Source organism: Enhydra lutris, unplaced genomic scaffold (genome assembly GCF_002288905.1).
Source record: "Enhydra lutris kenyoni isolate GAN:26980312 unplaced genomic scaffold, ASM228890v2 scaffoldscaffold1, whole genome shotgun sequence".
Classification (NCBI taxonomy): domain Eukaryota; kingdom Metazoa; phylum Chordata; class Mammalia; order Carnivora; family Mustelidae; genus Enhydra; species Enhydra lutris.
Genome location: NW_019154085.1, coordinates 67,614,798 through 67,642,729, shown reverse-complemented (window position 1 = coordinate 67,642,729; position 27,932 = coordinate 67,614,798). Strand labels below are relative to the sequence as shown.

The window sequence follows — 27,932 nt, the reverse complement described above, 5'->3', positions numbered from 1 at the left end:
CTTAATCTAATTCAAAAAGTGCTTAGCAGCTACTTTTTAAGATTCAGCGGGGAAGATGGTGTTATACAAAGATCCTGAATTCTTCCCCTCCCATGACCATACCAAGTCTACTGCCACATATGGGCCGTTTCCCTCTGGAAAAGATCTGAAAACATCATGAACTGCTCTCTACAATGAAAGATATAAAGGACCACATCATGATGGGTAGGAGAGGCCATCCCCAGTGTGGCAGCACAGTAGGGAGAGGGGTCAACGAGAGAGCCGTGCTTCCTCAGGAGGAGCAGGGCCTTGGCATCCCACATTGGGCACTTGGACCCTGGGGTCAGCATCAGAGACAAGCCACCAGAACATCTGGCTCGAAAAACCAGCAGCCTTGACCTGTAGGAGGTGCCAAAGTGCCACAGGAAACCCGAGTCACTGCTTAGAGAGCTTGCCTGTAATTTGGCTCACCCTTAGGCCCAGTGAAAAAAGAGCAGCTTGAAAAGCACTTCGCAGTAATCCACAAACAGAAGAGGGTATCACAGGTGCAGAGGTCTTCCCTGAGGAACATGTGGTTGCCCTCCCTGTCCTAGGAATCTGTGCCAGGAAGATAATCCCCCATAATGTTTGGCCTTGAAAATCAGCTGGGTTTAACTGGAAGAGCAGTAGGAAACCAAGTCTCTGCTCTTGAAGGGCCAGTGCACTATAACAGTCCAAGATCCAGCTCTGAAACAGCATATTGAAAAGCACCTGGGTGGCTCAGTCAGTTAAGTGTGCCTTCGGCTCAGGTCATGATTCTGGTGTTTCACGATCAAGCCCCGCATCAGGTTCCCTGCTCAGTGGAGAGTCTGCTTCTCTCTGCCCCTCACCCAGCTCATGCTTGCTCGCTCTCGTTAGCTCTCTCTCTCTCTCTCTCTCTCTCTCCTCAAAAATCTAAGAAAAAACAGTGCCTGGGTCAAGATAGGTTCTGTGGTATAATGGCTAGCAGTCTGGACTCTGAAAAGTAGCTAGGTTATACGTGGAGAAGATTTATTGACTAATTTTAAGGCAGATGACAGAGGGATACAGATCTGTAGGAACTTCCTCTGGAAGGGATAACACTGATGGGCACTATTGTTCTTGGCATTCCCCACCAAGCCTGCATCTCTGTAGTTGCCCCTCCAAAGTAGCAATCACCTCACCACCTTGGTGAGGACTGGCTCCCCTTTAAAGTCTTTGGCCCCAGAGATGGAGGCAGCCCTGCCTATCAGCACATCCACAGAATCACTGCAGGGCCTTGCAACCACCCTCACTGAGAGTTAGCCGCCCCCTCCGCCCCTGTCGCTGCCCTCTCCCGCCCCGGTCCCCGCCCCATCAGCATACCCACAGAAGTCAGTCACAATTGGATATATGCAGCCCCTCCCACAGGGGAGACCTCTAAAGCCCCTTGTTATGGTAACCATGGGGGAATTGTGTTTCTGGACCTGACAAGACACCAACATATGTATACCTCCCAAACCAGGACATGTAGCAGCCCTATGTATTATATAGAAACAAACACAGACAAAATGAGACAGAGAAATATGCTCCAAATGTAAGAACAAGACAAAAACCTCGAAAAATTGAAATGGAGATAAGCAATCCACTGATAAAGTAATGGTCATAACGATGCTCACATAACTTGGAAGAGTAGATGAACTCAGACCCTCAACAAAACGATAGAAGGTATTAAAAAAAAAAAGCAGAGCTGAAGAATACAATTAACTGAAATGAAAAACACTAGGGGCAATCAACAGCAGAACAGAGGATACAGAAAACAGATCAACAATCCGAAAGAAAGGGTGGTGGAAATCAGCCAAGCTAAATAGCAAAAAAAAAAGTTTATGAAGCTAGGCTAAGGGACCTCTGTGACAACATCAAACATGCCAACATTAACATTATAGGGGCCCTAGAAAGGGAAAAGAGGAAGAAAGCAGCAAGAAAGGGACAGAAAATTTAAATAATGGTAATGGGGAAAGAAACAGATCCAGTCTCAGAAAGCACAAAGAACCTCAAACAATATTGGACTCAAAGAGGTTCACACCAAGACATAATAAAAACGTCAAAGTTTAAAGACTATCTTAAGAGTCACAAGAGAAAAGCAACTAATGCTATGCAAGGGGATATCTATAGGCTATCAGCTGATGTTTCATCAGAAACATGACAAGCCAGAAGAGAGTGGCATGATATATTCAAAGTGCTGAAAAGGAAGGGTGACTAGCTGGCTCGTTTGGTAAATTATGCAACTGTTGATCTTGGGGTTGTGAGTTCAACCCCCATGTTGGGCATAGGGCTTACTTAAAGTGCTGAGAGGGAAAACCTACAACCAAGAATAAAGAACAAGACAAAACCTCAAAGAAGTAAACAATGGAGATAAGCAATCTACCTGATAGACTAAAGGTCAAAGATGCTCACAGACCTTATAAGAGTAGACGAATTCAGAACTTCAACAAAGGGGTAAAAATCATTTAAAAAGAACCAAAGCTGAAGAATACAATAACTGAACTGAAAAACACTGTATCAAAAACTAAATCAACAGTAACAATAACCTGGCAAGTATATCATTCAGAACTGAGGCGAAACTAAGTTTTCCAGACAAACAAGACTCAAAAGGCTACTAAACTGGCCTTCAAAGAAATGCTAAATGGAGAGAAAATGCCATAAGAAAATTATGAAAGAAAAAATTTCACTAGTAAGAGCAAACTTACAGTAAAGGTAGTAGATCACTTGTAAACCTAGGATAAAGCTGAAGAGACAAAAGTAGTAAAATCGACAGTATCTAAAACAGGAGACAGGATGTAAAATGTCAAATACATAAATTATGGGGGGGGTGAGGAGTAAGAAAATGTACTTTTAAAACATGTCCAATCTTGAACATCAACTTTCAATAAAGTGCTGTATACATAGGGTGCTCCATATGGACCCATGTTACCATACACTAAAACCTATGACAGATTAAAAAAAAAAAATCCAAGCATAAGAAAAAGTCATCAAGGGGCACCTGGGTGGCTCAGTGGGTTAAAGCCTGTCTTCAGCTCAGGTCATGATCTCAGGGTCCTGGAATCGAGCCCCACATCAGGCTCTCAGCTCAGCAGGGAGTCTGCTCCCCGCCCCACCTGCTTCTCTGCCTACTTGTGATGTCTCTCTGTCAAATAAATAAATAAAATCTTAAAAAAAGTCATCAAATAAGACAGCAAAAGAGAAAGGAACAGAGAACTACAAGAACAACCAAAAAACAATTAGCAAAAATGGTATTAAGTACATAACTACCAATAATTACTTTAAATGTGAATGGACCAAATGCTCCAAAAGACAAAAGGAGACTATGATTAAAACAAAACAAAACAAGACCCATTTATATGCTGCCTACAAGAGACCTACTTCAAATCTAAAGACAGAAACCAAAAAGTAAAGGAATAGCAAAAGATATTTCATGCAAATGGAAACAAAAAAGAGCCAGGAGAGCAAGACTTAAGTCATATGAAGTAGACTTTAGAGACTGTAATAACAGGCAAGGGCATTGCATGATGATAAAAGGGTCAAACCAACAAGATGACATAAACCAGTATATGTATCTGCATCCAACACTGGCACATCTACATATATGAGACAAATATTAAAAGACATAAAAGGAGAAACTGATAGTAATGTAATAATAGTAAGGGACTCTGACACCCTTCTCACATCAATGGATAGATCATCCAGACAAAAATCAATGAGTAGATTTGAATGATAAATTAGATCAGATGGACTTTGCAGAAACATACAGAACATTCAGTTTAAAAACAGCAGAATAGATTCTTTTCAAGTGCGTATGAAACATTCTCCCAGATGGCTCACATGTTAGGTCACAAAACAAGTCTCAATAAATGTAAGAAGTGGAAATCATGTCAAGCATCTTCTCCAACCACAATGGTATGACAACAGAAATCAATTAAAAGAAAAATGAAAAGAAAAAAAAAAAACCTGGAGGCTAAAAATGTTACTAAACAACCAATGGGTCAATGAAGGTATCAAAGAGTAAATTTTAAAAAATTGTGGAGACAAAGTACATATTCCAAGATATTTGGGACACAATAAATGCAGTTCTAGGAGGGGAGTTTATAGTGATATAGACCTACCTCCAGAAACAAGAAGATTCTCAAACAATCTAACCTTATCCCTAAAGAAACAGAAAACAAATGAAGCCCATGGCTGAAGGCAGGAAAGAATAAAAAACTCGAAAACATTTGAGAATCTGCCTTTGTTCCCAGAACTTGCTTGAGATTGACACTCAGATCAATCAGGGTTTCAGTCTTCTGCTTGGCACTATAGCTTAAACCTCGATCTCTTCAGAATGCCCAAAGCCTTATTTCCTGTCAACCTTAGACTGCAAAGCAGTCTAAGAAGTCTATGGGGGAGTAGCACTTAATTAAAGGAGGGGGGGAAAAAGTATTTTATTTCAATGTTCAAAAATTTTTGTTGTTACTGTTCTCCTTGTTCCTGAATCCTATTCTGATCCTCAACCACATAGCAATATAATTAGTGTTGATCTAAGGTGTTACCCATCAAAAAATTGCCACGATCCTTATAGCTGAATAACTACAAACAACTGTGTAATGTTTAAAACAATAATAAATAAAAATCAATGTGGAAATGAGTGAAATGGAGAAGAAAATGACAATATAAAAGATGAAACTAAGAGCTGGTTCTTAAAAAAAAAAAAGACTGATAAACATTTAGGCAGATTTATCAAGAAAAGGGACTCAAAATCAGATGAAAGAGCAGTTCTAACCAACTCCACAGAGAGGATAAGAGACTAATATAAACACTTAAAGGCCGACAAATTGAACAACCTAGAAAAAATGGATCAATTCCTAGAAACATACCATCTTCCAAGACTGCAATCAGGAAGACAAAATGAGAACAGGCTAATTACTAGGATATTGAATCAGCAATCAAAACCTCCCAACAAACAGAAGTCTAGGACCAGACAGCATCGAGTTGAATTCTACTAAACATTTGAGAAGAGTTAATACTCAACCTTCTCAAACTATTCCAAAAATCAGAAGAGAAAGAAAACTTTCAGATAGATTCTATGAGCCCAGCATTACCATATCAGAAGAAGACAAACTACAAAAAAGAAAATCATAGGCCAGTATTCCTGATAAACACAGTTGCAAAATTCTCAACAAAATACTGGTAAGTTTGACTCAACAATAAATTAAAAAGGATCATTCACCAGGATCAAGTAGGATTTATTCCAGGGCTGCAAGGATGGTTCAACGTCCACCAATCAATCCATGTGATACACCACATTAACAAGGTGAAGGATAAAAATCATTTGATTAGCTCAATAGATGCTGGAAAAGCATTTGACAAAATTCAACATCCATTCATGATAAAACCTCTCAACAAAGTGGGTATAGATAGAACATATCTTAATATAATAAAGGCCATTTATATAAAAACCCATAGCTAACATCAAACCCAGTAGTGAAAAGCGCAAAGACCAGGAAGAAGATAAGGATACCAACTCTCATCACATTCATTCAACATAGTATTGGAAGTCCTAGTCAAAACAATCAGACAAGAAAAATAAAAAACATCCAGATTGGTAAGGAAGAAGGAAGAAGATCTTTCTCCAGGCCAGAGAGACTGGCAAGTGCCACAGTTTACAATTCCTCTCCACTTGCTAGCACAGAGGGGAACAGGGTCCACATAGAGCTGGCCTGCTGTCTCAAAGCCCTGGGCCCCTAACCCACACCAGCCCCAGATGTCCCAGGGGCACAGAAAAAAAAAAAAAAATCCATGGCTTAAAAGAGCAAATACGGTATATCGGAACTAACCCTAGAACCCTGCAAATGGCAGGGGAGCTGCTGGAACACTCTGCGGGTCATAGGTGCTGGTGAGCACCACTGTTTACATCATCACCTTGACAGCGTGGACAAGAGCAGGTTCGCGGTGCTCTAGCCATCCTAATGCTTCAGTGAGCCCTGGGCCCCTAGCCCACACCATTACTAGCCATCACACCAAGGCAGCCCAGCCCAGCACACAGCAGGACACCCCGGGTCAATGCTTACTACACTCTCACCCACTGTGCAGAGGTGACACAGGCACAAAGCACTCTGAAATACTCCCAGCTTTCACCACTTTGGCACCAGAGGGCTTGCTAGGCACCACCCATTCAGAGCCCTCTGGGAACTCCTGACCACAGCTGCTTTGGCTCCAGGGGCCCTCCCGGGATACTCTTTGCGCACTGTATCCTGGAACCATCCTGACCCATGCCCACCTGAGGTATGGCTGTCCTACCAGGCACCCTCTGTGCAGAGAGCCCAGGACTTCCCTGGCCCACAGCCATGTGAGCTCCAGCCATCCCAGCAGGGCAGCCCCAGTTGCAGAGAGCCCCAGGACCCTGACACATGCCAGCTATAGCTCCAGCCCGCCAGCCTAACATGTCACCAGGCACACAGGCTACATAGGGGACAACCACACACAATACCATTCCTTCAAGTTTAGAAGTAGCTGTTCTACATGTTTCAAGGAAACAAACACAGAAAGTGAAGCAAAACCAGGAGATAGAGGAATGAGCACCAAATGAAAAAAGATAAAACTTCAGAAAAAGAATTGAATGAAATTAAGATAGGCAATATGTCTGATAGTGAATTTAAAGAAATGATCATAAACATGCTCAATGGACTGAAGAATGGAAGAACTTAGCAAGAACCTCAACAAAGAAAAAATATAAAAAGAACCAATCGGAGTTAAAGAATACAGAAACCGTATCGGGCTCTCTGCTCAGCAGGGAGCCTTCTCCCTACCCATCCCCCACTGCTTCCTTCTCTGCCTACTTGTGATCTCTCTCTCTCAAATAAATAAATAAAATCTTTTTAAAAAAAATATTAAAAAAAAAAAAGAATACAGAAACTGAAAGGAACACATTCTAAGGAATCAGTATATGTGCAGACGTGGAAGAACCATCAGTGATCTGGAAAACAGGGTAATGGAAAGCACCCAAGCTGAGGAACAAAAAGAAGAAGAAATTTTTATTTTTTTGATTAAAAAAATTTTTTTTAAGATTTTATTAATTGGGACGCCTGGGTGGCTCAGTTGGTTAAGCAGCTGCCTTCGGCTCAGGTCATGATCCCAGCATCCTGGGATCGAGTCCCGCATCGGGCTTCTTGCTCAGCAGGGAGCCTGCTTCTCCCTCTGCCTCTGCCTGCCATTCTGTCTGCCTGCACTCGCTCTCTCTCCCTCTCTCTCTGACAAATAAAATCTTAAAAAAAAAAAAAAGATTTTATTAATTTATTTGATAGACAGAGATGACAAGTAGGCAGAGAGGCAGGCAGAGAGAGAGAGGGAAGCAGGTTCTCTCCTGAGCAGAGAGCCTGATGTGGGGCTCGATTCCAGAACCCTGAGATCACGACCTGAGCCGAAGGCAGAGGCTTTAACCCACTGAGCCACCCAGGTGCCCCTATTTTTTTGATTGTTTAAAAAAATACTTTATTTATTTCTTTTAGAGAGAGAACGTGAGCAGGGGGAGGGGCAGAGATAGAGGGAGAGACTCTCAAGCAGACTGTGTGGAGTGTGGAGGTGATGAATGTTAATTAACATGATAGTAGTAATCACATCACAGAGTATCTGGACATCAAATCACCACACTATAAACTTGAAATATATACAATTTTATTTGTCAGTCATACCTCAATAAAGCTGGAGAGGGGTGCTTGTGTGGCTCAGTCGGTTAAGCGTCTGTATTTGGCTCAGGTCATGATCCCAGGGTTCTGGGATCAAGCCCTACAAGGGGTTCCTTGTTCACCAGGGAATCTGCTTTTCCCTCTCCCCACTTCCCCACCCAGCTCATGCTCTCTCTAGTTAGCTCTCTCTCTCTCAAATAAAAATAAAATAAAGCTGGAGGGAAAAAAAATTATCCTTCTATTACAATTTTGTGTTCAGGAGACTTTAAAATCCCCAACACAGTATTCACTAACCTTTCAAGTGACAAAAGTAATAGCATGGCAAAGTCTTTAATTTACAGTGGAATACCTAAGAAAAATTACATTTGACTTCCACAGGTTTTGATATAACCTTTTCAGATTTATAAAGTTATTTAGTGAGATACTTAATTACCTTCAGAGAAAAGCAATTGTCTTATATGGGGGTATTTGAAATGCTTCACCACTAGGGATCCAAGTCCCACTTGATAAAAGTACAGGTAGTGCTCTAGTTCTGAATGGTGGTCTGTAAAATGCTGTTGGGAAATCCCTATCTCTTTATTCTACGAGTATCGAATTCCAGTTTAAAGCAACATTGTTCTGGGGCAGCTGACTGGCTCAGTTGTTAGAGCATGGGACCCTTGATCTTGGGGTTGTGAGTTCAAGCCTCATGCTGGGTGTTGAAATTACTTATTTGAATAAATAAATAAATAAATAAATAAATGTTTAAAAACAGAAACAACAACAACAAAAAAAAAACATTGTCTTCCTTTCCAGCCAGGACCTGGCAGCATGGCTCCTGCAAAGAGGAGTGGTGAGAAGAAAGGCCATTCTGCCATCAACGAGGTAGTAACCAGAAAACACACCATCAACAGTGACAAGTGCATCCATGGGGTGAATTTCTTTTTTCTTTTTTTTTTAAGATTTTATTTATTTATTTGACAGAGAGAGATCACACAAAAAGCGGAGCAGCAGAGACAGAGGCAGAAGCAGGCTCTGCGCTGAGCAGGGAGCCCAATGAGGGGCTCGATCCCAGGCCCCTGGGATCATGACCTGAGCTGAAGGCAGATGCTTAACCAACTGCACCGCTCAGGTGCCCCATGGGGTGAATTTTAAGAAGCATGATCCTTGGGCACTCAGAGAAATCAGAAAACTTGCAATGAGAGAGACGGGAACTCCAAATGCACGCACAGACAACAGGATCAACACAGCTTTCTGTTAAAGGAATAAGGACTGTTCCATACCCTACCCACGTGCAGATGGCCAGAAAATGTAACCAGACTCCCTGGCCCCAGTGGCCAGGGCCCCACAGAACCGTAACCAGTGGAAAGTCTTAAACGGCTGCCACCCTGAGGGCACACAGCAAGAGGCAACAGTCCAGGGATCCCAGTCTTTCTGTGAAACAGGCCAGTAGCTCATGGACACCACTGCAGGCTGTGGGACAGGCTTCTAGCTCAGCATACATGTAAGGGCTGTGGTCCCTTCTAGAGACTGGGGAGGGGGAGTGCCAGGATGCTCACCCTCTGCCACACTCTAGAGTGCCACCATCTCCTGAAGAGATGTTCATACATATCTGGTGACCTAGTTTTCCTGGCTGCTACCCAGGGGGGGAACACTTGATTCCCTGGCTTGAGTGGCCAGGAGGGCTGTGTTCCTAGGCCCCACAGGACTCCAATATTTGGAGAGACAGTTCTTGGCAAGCTACCGGCCTCAGGGCACCGCACAGATAGTAAACCAAAACACACTCCAAGTCTTTCTGTGAAAAAGCCCGGTTTGCTCTTCCAAGAGCTTCAATCGGAGCGCAGGCTTGAGGTCTGGCACACGTGGGGAGGCCTGTGGAGGTGTTCTCAGGGAACAGAGGCCAGTACGTGTAATCCTTGTGCTCTCCAGCTGCCCTGCTCCAGCTTACTGATGTCTCCCTAAAAGGAGCTTATGCCCTGCTCCAGCACCCTAACTGGTGCAGCAACTGCTAGGGGACCCCTCAAAATCTCCTGGCTCTGGTGGCCAGTGGGGCTTAACTCGTCAGTCCCACAGAGAAAGGGTTGAGTGGGTAACCTTGACAAGGCACAACGAGAGGCAACAGATCCAGGAGCCCAGTCTTTCTGGGAAAGAGGCAGATTAGTCTATGATCCTAGCTGTAGTCTGAGTGGCAGGCTTCTCATTAAACACACATGGAAGGGCTGACATCATCCTTTCCAGACACCTCCCAGAAAGGAAGGATACACTTGTCTGGTGCCCAAATTTGGGTGACTGGTCCCAGTGGGCTCCTCTAGATCACCAAGCAGTGAGACTTCTGCCTGTTGTCTTATAGAACTGTATATATTTACATAATTTAATGCCTGCTGCCTCAGGGCCTGGCTTCCAATCAGCCTGAATCTGGGTGCTGAGATCCTCCCTTTGGGACATGGTGGGTCCCTGCACACCCTCACCTGCTCCGAGCCATTAAAAATAAAATAGGCTGTTCAGAAAATCAGAAAGGTCTGAGAGACAACGAAGAGCGAGGGCAGAGTTGAATGATGCTCATCTCCCACCCAAAGCCACTCCTTCAAAACTGGGAGAGGTTGGCTGTGTTATCCAATGCATAGAAACCGACCCAGCCATGGGGCATCTGGGTGGCTCAGTTGGTTAAGCGTCTGACTCTTGATTTTGGCTCCTGTCATCTCAGGGGCCTGAGATAGAGCCCTGTGTCAGGCTCTGCACTCAGTACCGAGTTCGCTTGAGATTCTTTCTACATCCCCACTCCGCTCCTTCCCCACCTATGCGTTCTCTCTCCATCTCTCTCAAATAAATAATAAAATCTCCAAAAAAAAAAAAAAAAAAAAAAAGAGAAAGAAAAAGAAGAGAAAGAAACTGATGCAGTGTGTTAAGAAAGGTGAAGAAACTGAGGACTACAGAACAAGAAAAACCTCAGAAAAAAAATTCTTAATGAAGTGGAGATAAGTAATTTACCTGACAAAGAGTTCAAAATAAGAATACAAAGAAGCTCACTGAACTTGGGAGAATAGATGAACACAGTGAGAACCTCAACAAAGAGAGAGAAAACATAAGAAAGTACAGAGAGAAGTTTTATCTAGAGCAATTAGGCAAGAAAAATAGAAGCACCTATATCAGAAAGGTAAGAAGTAAAACTGTCATTATTTGCAGATGACATATTATATGTAAAAACCCTAAAGACTTCCCTGAAAAATTGTAAGAACTCAACAAATTCAGTAAAGTTGCAAGATGCAAAATCAATATACAAAAAAACCTGTTGCTTTTCTTTTCAGTAAGAATGAACTATCAGAAAGAGAGGGAAAAAATCCCATTTATAATTACATCCAAAAGAATAAAATATCTAGAAATAAATTAAGTCAAGGAAGTTAAAGACTTACCCACTGAGAATTAGAAGACTTTGATGAAAGAAATTGATGAAGACACAAATAATAGAAACATATTCTGCGCTCACAGATTGTAAGAATAAATATCATTAAATTGCCCACACCACCCAAAGTAATGTTCAGATTCAATGTGATCCCTATCAAAATTTTAATGGCATTTTTCACAAAAATAAATCACAGGATCCTAAAATGTGTATGGAACTGCAGAAGATCCTGAAATGCCAAACAAATCTTGAGTATAAAAGCAAAGCTGGTGGCATCACACTTTCTGATTTCAAACTCCATTACAAACTATAAAAGTCAACACACTATGGTATTGGCATAAATACAGACTCATAGGTCAACAGAACAGAACAGAGAGCCCAGAAATAGACTCACACATAGATGGCCAGTTCATTAAGGACAGAGAGCCATATATACAATGGCAAAAGGACAGTCTCTTCAGTAAGTGGGGCTGGGAAAACTAGACAGCCACATGCCAAAGAATGAAATTGGACCACTTTTACAACATATACAAAAATAAACTCAAAAGGACAAAAGTCTTGAACATAAGATCTAATACCAGAAAACTCCTAGTAGGAAACATAGCTGGTAATCCCCCTTGAAACAGGTCTAGAAGAGGATTTTGTGGATCTGACACCAAAAGCAAAGGCAATAAAGGCAAATATAGATGGGGCACCTGGGTGGCTCAGTCAGTTAAGTGTCTGCCTTTGGCTCGTGTCATGATCCCAGGGGCCTGGGATCAAGCCCTGCATTCGGGCTCCCTACTTAGCCAAGAGCCTCCTTCCCTGTCTCCCTCTGTTGCTCCCCCTACTTGCACTCTGTCAAACAGATACATAGAATCTTTAAAAAAGAAAAAAAAAGGCAAATACAGAAAGTGGGACTACATCATATGAAAAACCTTCTGCACAGCAAAAGAAGCACTCAGCAAAATTCAAAGGCGTCCTATCAACTGGGAGGAAGTATTTGCAAATCATATATCTAATGAGGGGTTAATATCCAAAACATATCAAGAACACACAATTCCACAGCAAAAAAAACCCCCAAATGATCTAATTTTAAAGTGAGCACTGAGTGACATTTTAAAATATATGAATAGACATTTTTCCAAGGAAGACATTCAGATGGCCAACAGATGCATGAAAAGGTGCTCAACATCACTCAGCATCAGGGAAATGCAAATCAAAACCACAATGAGATACCACCTCACACCTGTCAGAATGGCTACCCACAAAAAGACAAGAAACAGCAAGTGTTGGTGAGGGTGTAGAACAAAGGGACCTCATGCATTGTTGGTGGGAAAGTACATTGGTGCAGCCACTATGGAAAATAGTATAGAGGTTTCTCAAAAAAAGGAAAAATACAACTACTATATGATCCAGGAGTTTCAGTTCTGGTACGTATCCAAAAAAAATGAAAACATTAATTTGCAAAGATACCTGCACCCCCATTTTCACTGCAGCATTATTTACAACAGCCAAGACATGGACGCAACCCAAGTGTCTACCAATGAATGAATGGATAAAGAAAAGATACACACACCAGGGAATATTATTCAGGAATAATCCTGCCAGTTGCAACAACATGGATGAACCTTGAGGACATTATGGTAAGTGAAGGTGTCAGACAAAAAAAAGATAAAACTGTATGATCCCACTTACATGTGAAATCTAAACAAAACACTACAAAACCTCAAAAACAAAAAGGCAGAAATGAGAAACCCCCCAAACCCAAGTTTGTCTGTGGATACTGAGAACAGAGTGGTGATGGCCAGAGGTGAGAGTAAGTGAAATGGATGAATGGGACCAAAGATACAAACTTCCAGTTGTCAAATAAATCATGAGGGTGTGACGTACAGGATGGTGACGGTCGTTAATTCTGTATTATAAACAAAGTTGAAATATTGAAAGTTGCTAGGAGAGTAGATCTTAAAAGTTCTCATCACAAGGAAAAGCTGTAATTATGGATGGTGACAGATTTTAAGTAGCCATTTTGGTGATCATTTTGTAATATATACAAACATGAAATCATTACACCTGAAACTAATGTCATTGTCAATTATAGCTCAATAAAAAATTACTTCACCCCAGTTTCTTCATCTGCAAATAAAGGCAAATGTGTCTAATATATGTTATTTTCTTCAAGGGAAAAAGCTGAGAAAATTAGACAAGAGGTCAACATACCTAGGTGGTTTTAGCTATGAATACATTTAAGTGAATCAAAGAAAGGTTTTCAAGATGAGAAAAGGTATCATTTAAAGCATAGGTTGTTAGATGACAATTCCATCCATTACAATGCCTTTTTTTTTTTTTTAACAATTCTTTCTGAGCCTTTAAAAATTAATGCACTCAGGGGTGCCGTAGAACAAATACTGATTTAGCCTCGCCGAAAAACCTCTCTTAGGTCCTTTCATTCGCACAGCAAGAATTATGGAGCATATACTCTACGCAAGGCTCTTCCAGGCTCTGAGGAGACAGAAAGAAGCAGGAAAAAGCGTCCTTGTGGAACACAGAGCCCAACAGTGGAGACAGTCATCAATTCAGAGAAACACAAATAAATGTGAGTTACATTGTGGTAAGACCGTAATGTGCTAAGCGCGACTAAAAAATTAAAAATAAACAGAGGTCCACAGAAAAAGCCAAAGTTGTATGCGACTCGAGCATAACATAACTCAGATCCTATCGCTATAAAAACTTTTCACTTTGGAGATGAAATAATCGGTCTAGTCAAATTTGCAGAAAGCACCGAAGTCCACCCTCGGCTGCCGACAGAGAACCTTGGAGGCTGGCAACGCTCCAGGGATCCCAGGCATTCTCGTCTGAAGAAGCTGATAGAGACATTTTAATCCTGTCCATTCTCCTTGACTCTTTAAAAGAGACAATTCTGGACAAAATGCTAGCCTTGTAAAATAGGAAATCACTTACACTAAAAGTCTTTCCTCGGTAATTCTCTAACAAGGTTCTCGAATCATCGGTGTCAGTTTTATTACATGTATAAACTCCTTAAATCCCTAGATTATTGATATGACCATAGTATTCTTTTAATACTTTTACCAATATTTTATCCAATGCAGTTCTCTCCAGACACCGTTCTGTTCTCCTAAGATAAAGCAAAGAGTTGGTAGTTTCTGATATGCTCAGAGATTACAAGTATTTTATTTTTTTCCCCCTCAGTGTTGAGAACTTTTATTATTACTCCCAACTTGTTGTAAGTGAAAGAATAAAGCTCTGAGAATGAAAGTGAAAATCCCACCAAATAAAGACTCTTCAGTTCCTCCCCATAACTTACTGTTTACTCTTGAGCAGGACAGCTAAGCCCCTAATCCTAAAACAAACAAAACCCCATTTTTAATTCCCCCTCCCCGCATTAGACAGGACACAGTGAGCCTAGAGCTTCCGTTAGAAACGGAGCAGCAGGTGTGAGGAGTCCACGCCTTTGGTCATGCGGGCTCACGCGCACAGCTCGCCTCCTGCTGGACACAGCGGTGCCCCCTCAGTTAGCTCTCCCCCTGGGAGGGACGATGTGCTCAGCCCTCTGGGTACTCCCCCTAGGAAGGCACGCTCCTCCCTCCTTGCTGTTGAGAGTCCCTGGCCCAGGGATGGACGCAGGGAGCTGGGCATTTACCACACAGACTCACTCTCACCTCCGTCCCCCTGCTAGACTCCAGGCTAGATGACGGCAGATCCTCATGGTTGCTCATTCAGTAGACATGAAGTGCTTGCTGAGTCAGGAATGTTCTAGATGCTGCAGAGACAATTAAACCAGACATGGTCCCTGCTACTGAGGTAAGAAGACAGTTGGGTGTAAGCCCAGGGGCCTCCCCTCAAGGGTCACAATGTAGCCTGTTCTCACCTGCATCGTCTCTTCATTCACTTTGCTGCCAGTTTGCGGGGACAAAGGCACCAGTGCCCAGAGCGAGCTGCATGCCAGGCACATGGCTCCCCTCCAACTGCAGAGATACCCCCCAACACCCCCAAGAGCCTGCCTTTGAATGATCTCCATTTGACCAGCCTGGTTTCAGCAGGGTTCTTCTCACAACTTAAGTGTCCTGATGACTGCCCTTTCTTACTGTTGGAAAAAAAGGAAAATCACTGGCATTTTCAATTCCAATGAAGAAGGAGGGTATTGTTAGCTCTGGTTTGCCTTAAGAACATCCCCTATGAGAGTGCACAGGACCCCACACTGAGACCCCCCAGCCCTGCCGCCCAGCTGCTGTGTCCTGTGTGGGTCTCCACCAGGATGGGATCCGCCCCCCTTCCCCCAAGGGCCCAGGTTGTGATCACGCTGAAAGAACAAATGAGTGGTTCCTGTTTCCGCCTGGACACCAGGCGGGGAGCCGAGGGAGAGTCACTCAATCTCTCTGGATTCCACCATCTTCATCTAGAAAATAAGGAATTGAGGGAGAAGACCTCCAAGGTCCCCCAAGCTGCTTCACCTGATCTAGAGGCATCGTTTTTTGTTTCTTTGTTTTCAGAGCAACCAGAGTTGAGAAGCCCTAGACGGTGAGTTGCTTTTCTCAGCCCAGGCAGAAAGGATGGCCTTGGCTGGAGAAGAGGAAGAGGGCTCAGCCCACCGGCTTCTGGCTTTTCCCAGACCTCTGCAAGACCAGGAGAAGCTGAAGGTGCTCCCCAGCCACCCCTAAAAGCAGGGTACCAGGGGTACAAAATGGGGTGGACTGGGAGGCAGGAGACCAGGTGGATTGGGAGGGGCATCAGAACACTCGTCTGGGCTTAAGTTTCTTTGGGGACAAGAGGAGATCCTCAAGTTTCCCTGGCGCATCCGCCGTTCTAGGGTGGCCGTGGCCGCCTTCCCCTGGGGTGCCACGCCTCTTCCTCCTGCTCAGCGGTGGTCCGCAGCTACACCTTGTTCTGGTTTTTAAGTCTATGTTCCGTTTGGTATTTCATTTTCAGAAGGCTATCTGCTTGCTCAAAAGGATTTTCAAACCACTGATCTTTATAAAGGGCAAGCTCTTCCCTTCCCTGCCAAAACCAAAATAAAACAAAGACCCTTCATCAACTCTCCATTACGGTCCGGTCTAAGCTCCTTGGCACGGCACCCAAGGTCTTTCATGATCTGGCTCCGAACCCCTCGGGCTGCAGCTGCTGCCACCGCACACGGCAGCCCCGCTCGCCGGCCGCCCCCAGCAATCTGCCGTTCCCGCACACGCTGGGCGCCAAGTACCTCCCGACGCCGCGGACGCCCGCCCTCGGCCCGCAGCACCGCCCCGGGGATCTCCGGCCACCGCCGAAGCCTGCCCTGGCCTTCCCCGACGGAAGGTTCCGGCGGCCGCGCTCTCGCCCCCTTATGCCGGTCCCACACGACACCGAGTGGCTGACGTACGAGCGCTGTGCGGGAGGGCCCTCGGCTCCCCAGACACCCGGCCCCAAACCCAGCCGCCCCGCTCAGGCGCGCTCGGGCCTGCGCGTGCGGCGGGAACAGCGGCCTCGCGCAGCTGCGGGGCTGGCGAGGCCGGCGTGGAGGCCCCCGGCCTGGGCCGAGGCCTCGAAGCGCAGTTGGGCCAGTCACGGCCAGGCTCCCCCAGCCTCGGGTCGGGGAGCTACGGAGAGGGGGTGTAGGGAGAGCGCAGGAGGGGAGGGTGGGAAGCAAGACCCCCGCGCCTCCGCCCGCACCGGGCACTGACTCCTGACGGACTTTTAGTGTCTGAGGGGTTCACAGACATCCGAAGGGCTTTTCATTTTTATCTTGACAATCCTGAGGTGGACATTTTTACTTTGAAATTGTATGGAAGGCTCCCTTTGGAGGATGCACCCAGGCTTTTCCGCATATCCACGCAGAGAAACGTCTAAAACCCCAGCACCCGTTTCCAACAAACAAGCGCTCCCGCCCTTCGGGCCGCTCCCGCCAGGCCCCAGCCCCGCCCAGGGGCCCTGCGAGGCCGGCCCGGAGACCCCGCGGCCTCCGACGCTGCGCGGCTCTCCCAGGCTCGCGGCGCCACCTGGTGGCCGCGGCGCGCACTGCGGGTGGGCCTCCCTCTCCACGTGGGTGGCGGAGAGAACTGGAGTCCCAGAGCCAAAGTCAATGTTGGGCACCAAGCTCTCCTGCCGTGTGGGGACAAAACAGGCTTGGGACCGGACAGACCTACTCCATAGCATTCGGGCTATGGGAACTGGAGGAGGTTTCTGAACTGTTAAGTGGAGATATCAGTGCCACTTGCTGGAATGCACGGGAAAATTAATAAGAAAACTTGCCCAACATGGCACCTGGCACCTGCTGCCATCTTAATACTTCTCTTTATATTGATTCCTTTTGCTCACCAAAGTTTATCTGTAAAGGACGCTACTTTAGCCTTATCCAAAGCAACTCTATTTTTTCAACACGTTAGATATATAGGTATTAAAATTAGAAAATAAAATTTTCCTTCATTTGTCACACTCGGCAACACGGATCCATGTGATAAAGTCCAGAATCCGTGCTTGCCCAAGCCCCCTTTTCTTTTCCCTCTCTTCTGCCACTTAACATGTGCCAAGTACAATCAACCCTCATTTTTCCTCTCCTGGAACACAGCAACATCAGGGGGTGAAGACCCTGGGGGCGGGGGGGGGGGGGGGGGAGTTGTTTCCCTCAGGTTATATATACTATTGCCTAGTAGAGATCTGAATTAGGGAAAATGAATTTCATTGCCTATTGAGTTTCCATGCCCTTATTTCAGGTCAACCCAGGAAAACAAAAGCAAAAACTTGGCAGAAATCAAGGTGGGTAAATGCCTTGTTTACTAAATGAACTCCGAGCCCCTGGACTCTTGCAACAGAAGCCTGTTTCAGCTCCCTAACAAACAGAGCAGGCTCTAGAACAGGCTCTCACATGTTCCGCACCGCCCACACACAGGTCGCTCAGCTGCAGATATCAAATGAAACAACGTTAGAAGGGTGTTATCAAATGAAACAATGTTAGAAGGGTTACGCTTCATGTATCTGACAGCTAACATTATTTTCAGAGATCTTAAATGCCAAAATAATGTGGACTCTTGCCGAGTCTTCGGGTCTCTCTGCTCAACACAGCTGCCTGGACATTTAGAATATTGGAACATTTCTGGCCAGGAAACTGATTTACAAACACAACACTGTAGATCAGTCACAGTGCAAGTCTGTTAAGGCCAATGACACTGCTAACTCCAACCTAGGACCAGTGTTACAGATTTCTTGAGAGCTCCCTGTGTATATGACCAGCCATACAGTCCTTTGAAACGCTGTTGGAGATCACCAGCCCCTTATCCTCCAGGCTAGGCAGCTGAGGTTCCATAAGTCTTCCATTTCTCCCCTACATGGAAATGATCCTATTGTTTTGTTGATTAAAAAGTAATTCGAACGTGTTTTTAAAGATTCTGGCAATACTCATGTGTGAGAGAAGAAATGAACAGTTCCCATAACCCTACCACCAGACACTCTAGTTCAAATGCTTCTCAAAAATGCTTTCCCCACAACCTCAGGTGGACTTACTAGTTCGTCTCAAGCCAGGCCAGCCTGGTCAGAGCTGGCCAGATGTGACCCACTTTTCTTGCATCAGGATTTGAGGCCATAGAGAGTAGAGGGCAAGAAAGCCATTCAGGAACTCAGGACCTCTTAGAAACCATCAAAAGAGAGAACTGAGGGGCTGCTGGGTGGCTCAGTTTGTTGAGTGTCTGCCTTCTGCTTGGGACATGATCCCAGGGTTCTGAGGTCAAGTCCCACATTGGGCTCCCAGCTCAGCGGAGAGCCTGCTTCTCCCTTTTCCCCTCCCCACTGCTTGTGCTCTCCCCCTTGCGCCTGCTTGCTCACTCTTGCTCTGTCTCAAATAAATAAATAAAATCTTAAAAAAAAAAGAACTGATCATGAATTCCAAGAGTTGGTTAAGGCAAATAATGAGTTTGGGGTTCCAAAATTGGCTTCAGGAAGAGGCTGGTGAAACTCAAGTCCCTGTCACTGTCCCCATCACTGTCCAGGGCCATCACTCCCTCAACTTTATTATAGTTTACAGGACTGCTTCAAATTCCGTAAACCTTAGTGCCCATTCCACCTCCATGGGACTCATGGATCCAAAATAATGAAGTCCATGAAGAATCCTGTTTTATTTTCTTTTTTTGAGAGTGAGGGAGAGAGAGAGAGAGAGGAGGAAGGGGCAGAGGGAAAGAATCTCAAGCAGATTCCACGCCAGTGTTAGCCTGACATGGGACTTGGTCTCACAAACCTGAGATCATGACCTGAGCCAAAATCAAGAGTCAGAGGCTCAGCCAACTCAGCCACCCAGGTGTCCCAGAAGCATCTTGTTTTCTGATCCTGGATCCCCTGGGCTCTGGACCATGTACCATTTTGAAGCCTCCAGTTTTTTACCCATCCCTGTCAAGATGATACTTGAGACACTGCAAAATTCAGATGCCAGTGGGCCAGGCAAGGGGCAGAAACCAGTGGGCCAGGTGAGCACCATGGCCAAATGAAGGGCTTAGGCTCATGGGGACCCTTGTTTCCTTGTGGGACTTTTACTCAGTGTTGCCAAATCTTGGGACTTTTAGAGAAACCAGAAATCTGGATTTATGTGAGGTGTTCTTATTTTTAATGTTGGCAATTAATTCACATTTTAATATATAGGCTGGATCAAAGGAACCATGTCTGGGAGGGTAGCCAGTTTGCTACCTCTTGTTCACCTGACAGATTGTCCTGGCTGGTTCAGCAACTTGCTTCCTTTTTTACATTTAAATTTTAATTTTTAAGATTTTATTTATTTGACTGAGAGAAAGCACAAGCAGGCAGAGCAGCAGGCAGAGGGAGAGGGAGAAGCAGGCTCCCCACTGAGTAGGGTGTTTGATGTGGGGCTCGATCCCAGGACCCCGGGATCACGACCTGAGCTGAAGGCAGATGCCCCACAAACTGAGCCATCCAGGCATTCCATGTTTTTTTTTTTTTTTTAAAGAAAACCAAGAGTTCTTTATTTTTTTAAGTAATCTCTACACCCAGTGTGGAATTCGATCTCAAGACCCAGGATCGAGAGTTGCACGCTCTACCAACTACCAGCCAAGAACCCTCTTTGCTTCTTTACCCCCCCGGCAGTGAGCACGGATTGTTATTATCTTGAGTCCCAGTGGCCTTTGTGGAAGAGGGGCCTGTTTTTATCTATTGCCAGAAAATACTGTGCAACCTCAACTCTGAGAACACCGCAAGTCCCTGGGGCCCACCTCCACCAGTGGATGGTTTCCAGTGCCACCAGCCTGAGAGCGGGCCCACCTGCTCTTCCACTGGCCTGTGGTTCTGCTGCTTAATTAACTGGCCTTGGTGTTACTCCCTGTTCTCCTGTTTAATCTTAACTGGCTCATTTGCAAGAAGCCTATAAATGAACACGTTGGTCAGCAATATGGGAAGATGTTCTTCCTAAACCTCATGGAAAAAATATCAGCAATAAAATAAATACAAGCAATAGGCTCTTAATATGTGTAATTTACTAAGTGGTAAGATGTCTTAGTAGACAAGGACTTTTGTGTTTTCTTACCTCCCTGAGTTCTGGAACAGTCTGATTCAATGACCACTTAGGAGGAGGTGTGTGTCAGTACCGCTAATGGGAGCCAGGGAGGGGACAGGTCCAGGGTGGAAGAGAAATGTCCGTGTTCTGTGGTTCCCATCCCCTGGGAAGCTTCTTAAGACTCCAAGGTCCCAGGAATCATATTCTAATTGAGGTGATTCCAGTTGTAGCTGGGGTGGTGAGAAAATTAAAGGGAAAGCCCTCACCTTCGGGCCAAGGCAGAGCCCATCCCTGAACATTAGCTAGTGTCTCACAAATAACGAAGGTCTTTTTTATTTCCTTTCCTTTTTCATTTGTCAGGAAATGAGCTAAACTTCGCTGTCCTTGGTAAGTGTGCTTAATAATGGGCTAAGGATAAAACAGGAACAAAAACCAAAGGGGAAGGGACAAGTCATATCACACTCAGCCTTAGGTGTCAAAGGGGCCTCTGGATGGGGCGCCTGGGTGGCTCAGTCAGTCAAGCTCAGGTCATGATCACAGGGTCAAGAGATGGAGCCCCACAGTGGGCTCTGTGCTGAGCACAGAGCCTTCTTAAGATCCTCCCTCTCTCCCTCTACTCTCCCCATCCTCCTGGCTCTTTCTCTCTCAAATAAAACAATCTTTAAGAAGATCCTTAAAAAAAAAAGTGACCTCTGGATGACAGCTGCAAGTCTATTTCTTCCATCTGCCCTGAAGCTCTTCCTTCTTTTTACTCATTTCTGGGTTGGTGGCCTCGGAGGGACTGCAGCCCCTTCCGGCCTCCCCTCTGCAAGACAGACTTTCTCACACGCTGCTCTGAGCCTGTCCCCTATGGAGTTCCTTCAGGGACTCCCATTTTTAGAAAGACAAAGCCACCACTCCCCAGCCTGGCCCTCAGGGTCCTATGTACTCTACTCCTCAAACACTTCCTAACCTAGAAAGTCTCTGCCCCTCTCCCCCTTCGCCTAATTCATGTCCAATGTTGTCTCTCAGAAACCTTCCTGTCCAACTCCCCAGCACCCGCATCACACTGCCTCTTCTGGCTCAGTCCTGCTCCCCGGGGTGCAGCAGGGCTGCTCCCTGGGCCTCACGAGTTCTTCCTCCTCCTCAGTAAGGGCGGAGCACGAGGCCGGATAGAGTTCCCTTCTCTGCCTTGCTTTAGCTAGAAGTGGCCACATAGCTCCACACTGGCCACAAGGATGTATGCCACAGTACTGGGTGTGACATGAAACTGCTCTGAACTGTCCCCCAAAGAAAGGGGAATGTACCTTTCTCTTCTTCTCGCTGGCACCAGATGGCTTGGTTGGGACTACAGCTGCCATCCGGGTCCGCAGAATGACCATGGAAGTGGAAATGGACCCTGTAGAACTCCAAATAGGAGCTGGTCTCGGACACTGCCAAAGACAGGTCCTGCCTTTGCCAGACTACCTCCAATGGGCTGTCTGAACACAGGAGAAATGAACTTTAAGTCACCATGATTTTTAGAATATTTGTGATAATGGAGTTTATTCCAAACTAATGTCCTCCCCTATCACTGCCTCATGGTCCTCTTGTGTGCACTTAGGGACACAAGGTGATAGAGGGGGTTCAAAGGTCATTCTGACTGCACGTGATCCTCCCCGCAAAGGCTGGCCAGAGAGCGCCTTGCCATGGTTATAACACTTATTCTGGGGACCCCTGAGGCCTGATACCCCCCAGGTTCCCTCCCTCACACGGCCACAGTAAGTGACGTCCTGCCAGGGACACTATCCTTTACATCCCTGTTTCTGGTCCCAGTGCAGGATCTGCTCCTATTTAACACTGAAACTGGTTTTCTTGAAGGAAGCAAAGGATATCTAAAGTAAGTGTTTTGGCCCTCAGGAAGGCCCAGTGAGCCCACACAGGCCACACCTGTGCCCATCTTCCAAACGAGTGCTAAGAATCCCTCCCGCCCCGGAGCTTAGTGTTTTAGATATGCTTGCGGACATTTTCCCGGGAAGACGGCCCAGGGCTGTCACCATTCTCAAATGAGAACTGCGGCCTCACAGAGTTAAGTGATTATTGGAAGAACTGCTGGTTTGTTGTTTTTTCTTAAATCACTTTCAAACCTTAAAATGTATTTACTTGCCTTCCACTAAGGTATCTCTTCAACATTTAAAAAAAAATATGAGTATCTTTTAGAATGCAGTAACAACTTGCTCAAAGGGGCTCCTATCCTAGAAAGTAAAAAAAAGTAACATTTAAATATGCTTGTGAATATTTTTCCTACCTGTTAGAAGCTCTTCTCCAAAAACAGGATTGTTAATTGAGAGGAATGTTCTAGAAAGATTTACAATGCAAACAGAAGAAGCTATACTCAGGGCTGAAGTCTTCTTTTCCCATTTAGCTTTACGTACAAACGTGGCTCCAGCAACGGATATGACCTAAACAACAGCTGGTACAGAGGCCTCTATTAGGGGCACTGGTGGGTGCTGCTAGGTCTAGTTTCCGGCTGAGGTGAAGGTCAAGCACATGTGCTGCTCCCTTAGCAACATTCATGCTACTATCAGGTCAGTTACCAAAGAACCTCTTTTGTCTTAGTTAAAAAACAGATATAATATGCATTTAATTTCATTCAATAAATTGATTCCACTTAACTTACCATCTCTTAGAAAACTTAGGAAAAAGCAAACATAAGACATGAAAAATTACATTAAAGATCTGTGACACACCAGAGAGGAACAAGTGCATACATGGTAATTCGTTCTCATTTAAATGCACCACAAGAAGGAAAATAAAATTACTGTAATTTATTGCTGTATCTGTGCCGTTCCAGTAGAGCTATAATAAGTAGCCACAAAGTGCCACCTTCTGGTTTCAAACTGTGCGACATCTCCTTTATTTCTTTTTAAATGCCATTTTATGGTGGACGTATAAAGCAACAGCAGCAGTTACAAAATGTTGTCTGAGTAATTCTGAGAGCTCTAAACAAAGATCTGTGTACAGGCTGAATAAAAAGATGTTCGATTCATAGTGCACACTGTTTAACTTTAACAAACATCTTTAGTTGGAATTTTCGTGTAAACCTTTAAAGAGATGTGACTCACAGAGACCAAAAGTAAAATAGCTTCTCCTTTCACGATTTAGTGAGGTGGTCTGCATTCTCAGAAACGATTTACAAAATACGAGAAATGTTGCGTGTGAGTACTAGGCATAAAATATTCCATTTTCTTACAGAAGGAGCAGCAGGGGGACAGGGAGCCTAGTGGATGCCCTGTCACCACCTTTCCCAAAGATGTATACCCCCAAGAATGGCAGTGGAAACCTGGCAGCAAGCCACTCTCACAATTCTTTTTGGTTGTTTTAAAATACAAGCACTCTCTGACATTTCCCTCCCCAGCCTGAGTACCACCCGGCCTGGCAGGATACAAGCCCACGTCCTCTTCCCCGGTTTTCCCCTTAGAATTATTTACAGGATGCCTACAGGTACGGTACAAACTAGCATGAAATTAATGACAGTTTGCATTTCCAGACACGCTCCCGTGGTTAAATAAGCCCACCACGCTGACTCTGAAGGCCGCGTCAAAGCTAGGGTGACTCGGAGGCACTCGCATCCGTAACCGCAGAGACAGGCTTCTCGCTGGCTGGGGTGGGTTCGCAGCCTCTGTCCTCAACAGTGCTGGGGGCCTTGGGAGCGGGGGGCGTCACATCCACAGCGGCTGCGGAGGCAGCGTCTGCCCTTGCAGTGGTCGTGACAGGGTCGGAGGGTGGGCTGCCGGTGGGTGGGAGGGAGGAGAGCAGCTCCCCTGAGCTTGCTGCAGAAGACACCTCTGGAACCAAAGGGAATGACGGGAGGAACTCGGATGGCATGGGGAGAGGTGCAATGCCAGATAAGTTTCGGGGAGGCAAGGAAGGAAGAGGTGGCAAACCTAGGACAGAAATGGCAGAGATCACACATCCTACCAGCACTAAAAAGGCAGCAGTCATCATCACACGAGTGTATTTGCATTTCACCAGAGAACCGAAGCTGAGGAAGGGCAACACGCATCACAATCCCTGCTTGTCCTCAGCTGGAGGCCACTCCAGACCCAAATATCCACGGCCAGACCAGCTGGCCAGGAGGCAAAGTTCCGGGCTTCTAGACTCCAAAACCCCCATGTGACTAGGCCAGTTCCAAGAAGAAATGATTCTCCCAGTTAGGACAGACAGAAGCTTGCCCAGCAGGCAATGCTACTACACTAGAGTTGGATGGGGGGGGCTCCCAGTCCCCCGGCCAACTGTAAGTTGGGTCAGAGCTGCCCTCTAGACAGACAACAGGAGGAGGATAGGGAGCGAGCCCTGAGGGGAGGCCGAGGAAGGGAGGGGCTTGTCGTGTAGCCCCCACTCCCCATTAGGCTCACCGGAAGTACCCAGCCTCTCTTCAAGCCCTGTGACTGGTAACCACTACACTTGGTGGGTTTACTGTGATGATTTCAAAGTGCAGAATGAAGAAAGAGTATTACTTCTTTAAGAAACAAGGAAAGGGGGGCGCCTGGGTGGCTCAGTGGGTTAAGGCCGCTGCCTTCGGCTCAGGTCGTGATCCCAGGGTCCTGGGATCGAGCCCCGCATCGGGCTCTCTGCTCAGCAGGGAGCCTGCTTCCCTTCCTCTCTCTCTCTGCCTGCCTCTCTGCCTACTTGTGATCTCTGTCTGTCAAATAAATAAATAAATAAATAAATAAATAAATAAAAAGAAACAAGGAAAGGTAGAACGTACAACATGTTCAGAACAACCACTGGGCTGGCGAAACCCTCGATGCTCTTAGAGTCTGTTCATTTGGGAAAAGGGTGGAAGAAGCCAAGAATATGGGGGCATAAAAGAAAAAACAAAGGGAGCGCTAAGATAGGTAAACGTTAGACTTTACAGTCTTCATTTGCTTTTTTAAACCACTGTCCTGAAAAGCAAACGGGTTAATGAGGGCAGGTAATGAGTACACCCAGAGAGGGGGTAGTACATCCGGGCCATTATGACCCAGACAGAAACATGACAGTGTACACTCACTGACATCACTCATGTGCCTACCTACGGAAATTAGAAATGAATATCCCTGACCTGCGGCCACCTCCAAGTAAAAGGTAATGTGGGTAATCATTAACTACAAGAGCAGATCTGTGGGAAACTCTGCTGCTTCATTCCCATCAGTGCATAAAATCAGAGCTGAAGGGCTTGATATTGGCTAGCTAACTATTTGTAGCTAAAATCTCAACAGTTTTTGTTATAAAAGCATCTGTTAATAAGAGAGAATATCTATCAAATAACAAATGCAGCCAGCTGAGCCAGGATGAGGGTTTCACAGCCCAAGGTCCTGGGCCTGAGTACTCAAAAGCACCACTGGGGGGCGGCCGCCTACGACAGAATAGCAGGGAGTTCATTCACCTCCACTGGGGGGACTGAACCCCTTCCATCTAAGTCAGTAACAGTAGCGGCACAACAGTTCTCTTTCTGCAGATGGCCTTTAAGGTACTCAGGCTGTCGGGTATAAGGAGAGGAAAATGGAGGAGAGGCAGCCATGTAGAGGACAATCACAAAAACATTCTTCTTCCTCTTCTTTTTTAAGTAAAAAAGATTAATTTGAAGCAGCTGAAATTTGTTAAACTGATCTACCCTTTCTGGAAAAAAGTGCAATAGAGGATTTGCTTTCCTGGATAACAGCTTTTTATTAGAGTTCTAGGAAGGCAGGATGGGCAACATACCCGGGTTCACGAGTTCCGGTAAGCTGACGCCCGGCATGACGTGTGGTGTGGGGAGGTTGAGGCTGGGGAGGGCAGGCAGGTTAGGCAGTCCTGTGGGTAAAGGCATCAGACCTAGAGAGAAGGCGGAGAACAAAAGGTAAACCACTCCCTCTGGGGCAAACGTTTCATCCTTGTGTTCTGAAATAAGAACTACCCACTTTAAAGCGAGAACACTAGAAGTCCACTTGCTGGCTGGCAGCTCTGTGTCCTAACATTAACAGTAACCAGAGCGAAACAGCTCACTTCAGCAAACTGTCTTTCTGTAGCTCCGTGATTAGGTGTCTAAGTAAGGGTTAAAACCCATCCACATACTTCCGGACCTGAGAGCCAGAATGAAGATGGCCTGAGTGTGGTGGGAGGTTTACGGTGCCTCCCACTTTTCAATTTTTTTCCTGAAATACCTTCAGACTTACAGTTGCAAAAATTTATACAGAAACCCCCTATATACCTTTCCCTCAAGTTTCCCACATGTCAACATTTTACACTTCTTCACCATTGTGTGTGTGTGTGTGTGTGTGTGTGTGTGTCTACACATTTGGTTCATGGCTTCATATGTGTATATAATGACCTCTTTAGTCATACAATTAAAGGTTCTCACAATGCAAGTATATTTGAGCCATCAAATAGTATTCGATTGCCACCAGATGAATAAAGACACTTGGTCGTCACTAGGAACCGTAAGAGAAATAACAAAAATCTAACTTATGTTAGAGCTTCTGAAGAACGTGATAGGGAATGCTCTCTTTCAGGACACAACATTTATTCAGAGACGACTATCTGAAAGCCCTAAGGAAGCCCGGAAGGACAGACTTTTACACGCTGCTTCTCCTTGCCTCACGCTGCACTGGTGGGGTAGCAGGCGGAGGATAAGGAGCCTGAGGCTCAGCCACCAACAGCTGGTAATGGACAGCTCAGTGACATCTGCTCTCATTTATCACAGAGTTACAGCAAAGGTAAAAGGAGATTTAAAGACTTCTTTTTTTTTAATTAATTATTTTTATTGATTTAAAGACTTTTGAAAAGTCACCACAAAGGTGTAAGATTTTTTTTTCTTTTTTTTAAAGACGCACAGTATTAGTCATGCTATTATTAATACACGCACCTCTCATCTCCGGCTGCTTACCTGGTAATGTAGTAGCTGGGTTCATTGGTGGCACAGAAGTAAGGGACTGGTTTACTTGTGGTGGCAATAATGGTACTGTTGGGACACCTGAAACGAAAACACGATCTTTAAAAAAATTTCTAACAAATTCAGTTGACAAAGAATGAACAGACTTTATTAGGAGTCTTCGGAGCCCTTCCTTCCCTACCATGGTAAGGCCTTCATTCAGTCCTGGTTTCTGGCTGTTTCCCTGTCTTAGCTGATCTACATAGTCTGCCTATGGCCTTTAGTGAAGACTGTTAGCAGAGTCTGGCCTAACAGGTGTAGGCAGCTCTGCAAACCCACCCCAGCTAAGTCCTCTGGACAAGAGTTTTACATCTGACCTAAGCAGGGCTAGATTAGAAAATTGTTTTAGAAATTCAGAAATGGGGGTGCCTGGATGGCTCAGTGGGTCAAGCCTCTGCCTTCAGCTCAGGTTATGATCTAAAGGTCCTGGGATCGAGTCCCACATTGGTCAGCGGAAAGCCCGCTTCCCCTTCTCTCTCTGCCTCCCTCTCTGCCTACTTGTAA

At 45.3% G+C, this 27,932-nt stretch overlaps 1 protein-coding gene across 1 annotated transcript in view; it reads right to left on the bottom strand.

Moving 5' to 3' along the window:
* Positions 1-23,086: 23,086 nt before the first annotated feature.
* LOC111149960 (golgi reassembly stacking protein 2) overlaps positions 23,087-27,932 on the bottom strand; it is a 38,219-nt gene continuing 33,373 nt past the window's right edge. Inside the window, exons 8-10 of the mRNA XM_022507274.1 lie at positions 27,384-27,470; positions 26,222-26,332; positions 23,087-24,420 (exon numbers count right to left, since the gene is read on the bottom strand). Coding sequence (XP_022362982.1) covers positions 24,080-24,420; positions 26,222-26,332; positions 27,384-27,470 — 539 coding nt within the window. The 3' untranslated portion in view covers positions 23,087-24,079. The remainder of the gene's footprint in view (positions 24,421-26,221; positions 26,333-27,383; positions 27,471-27,932) is intronic.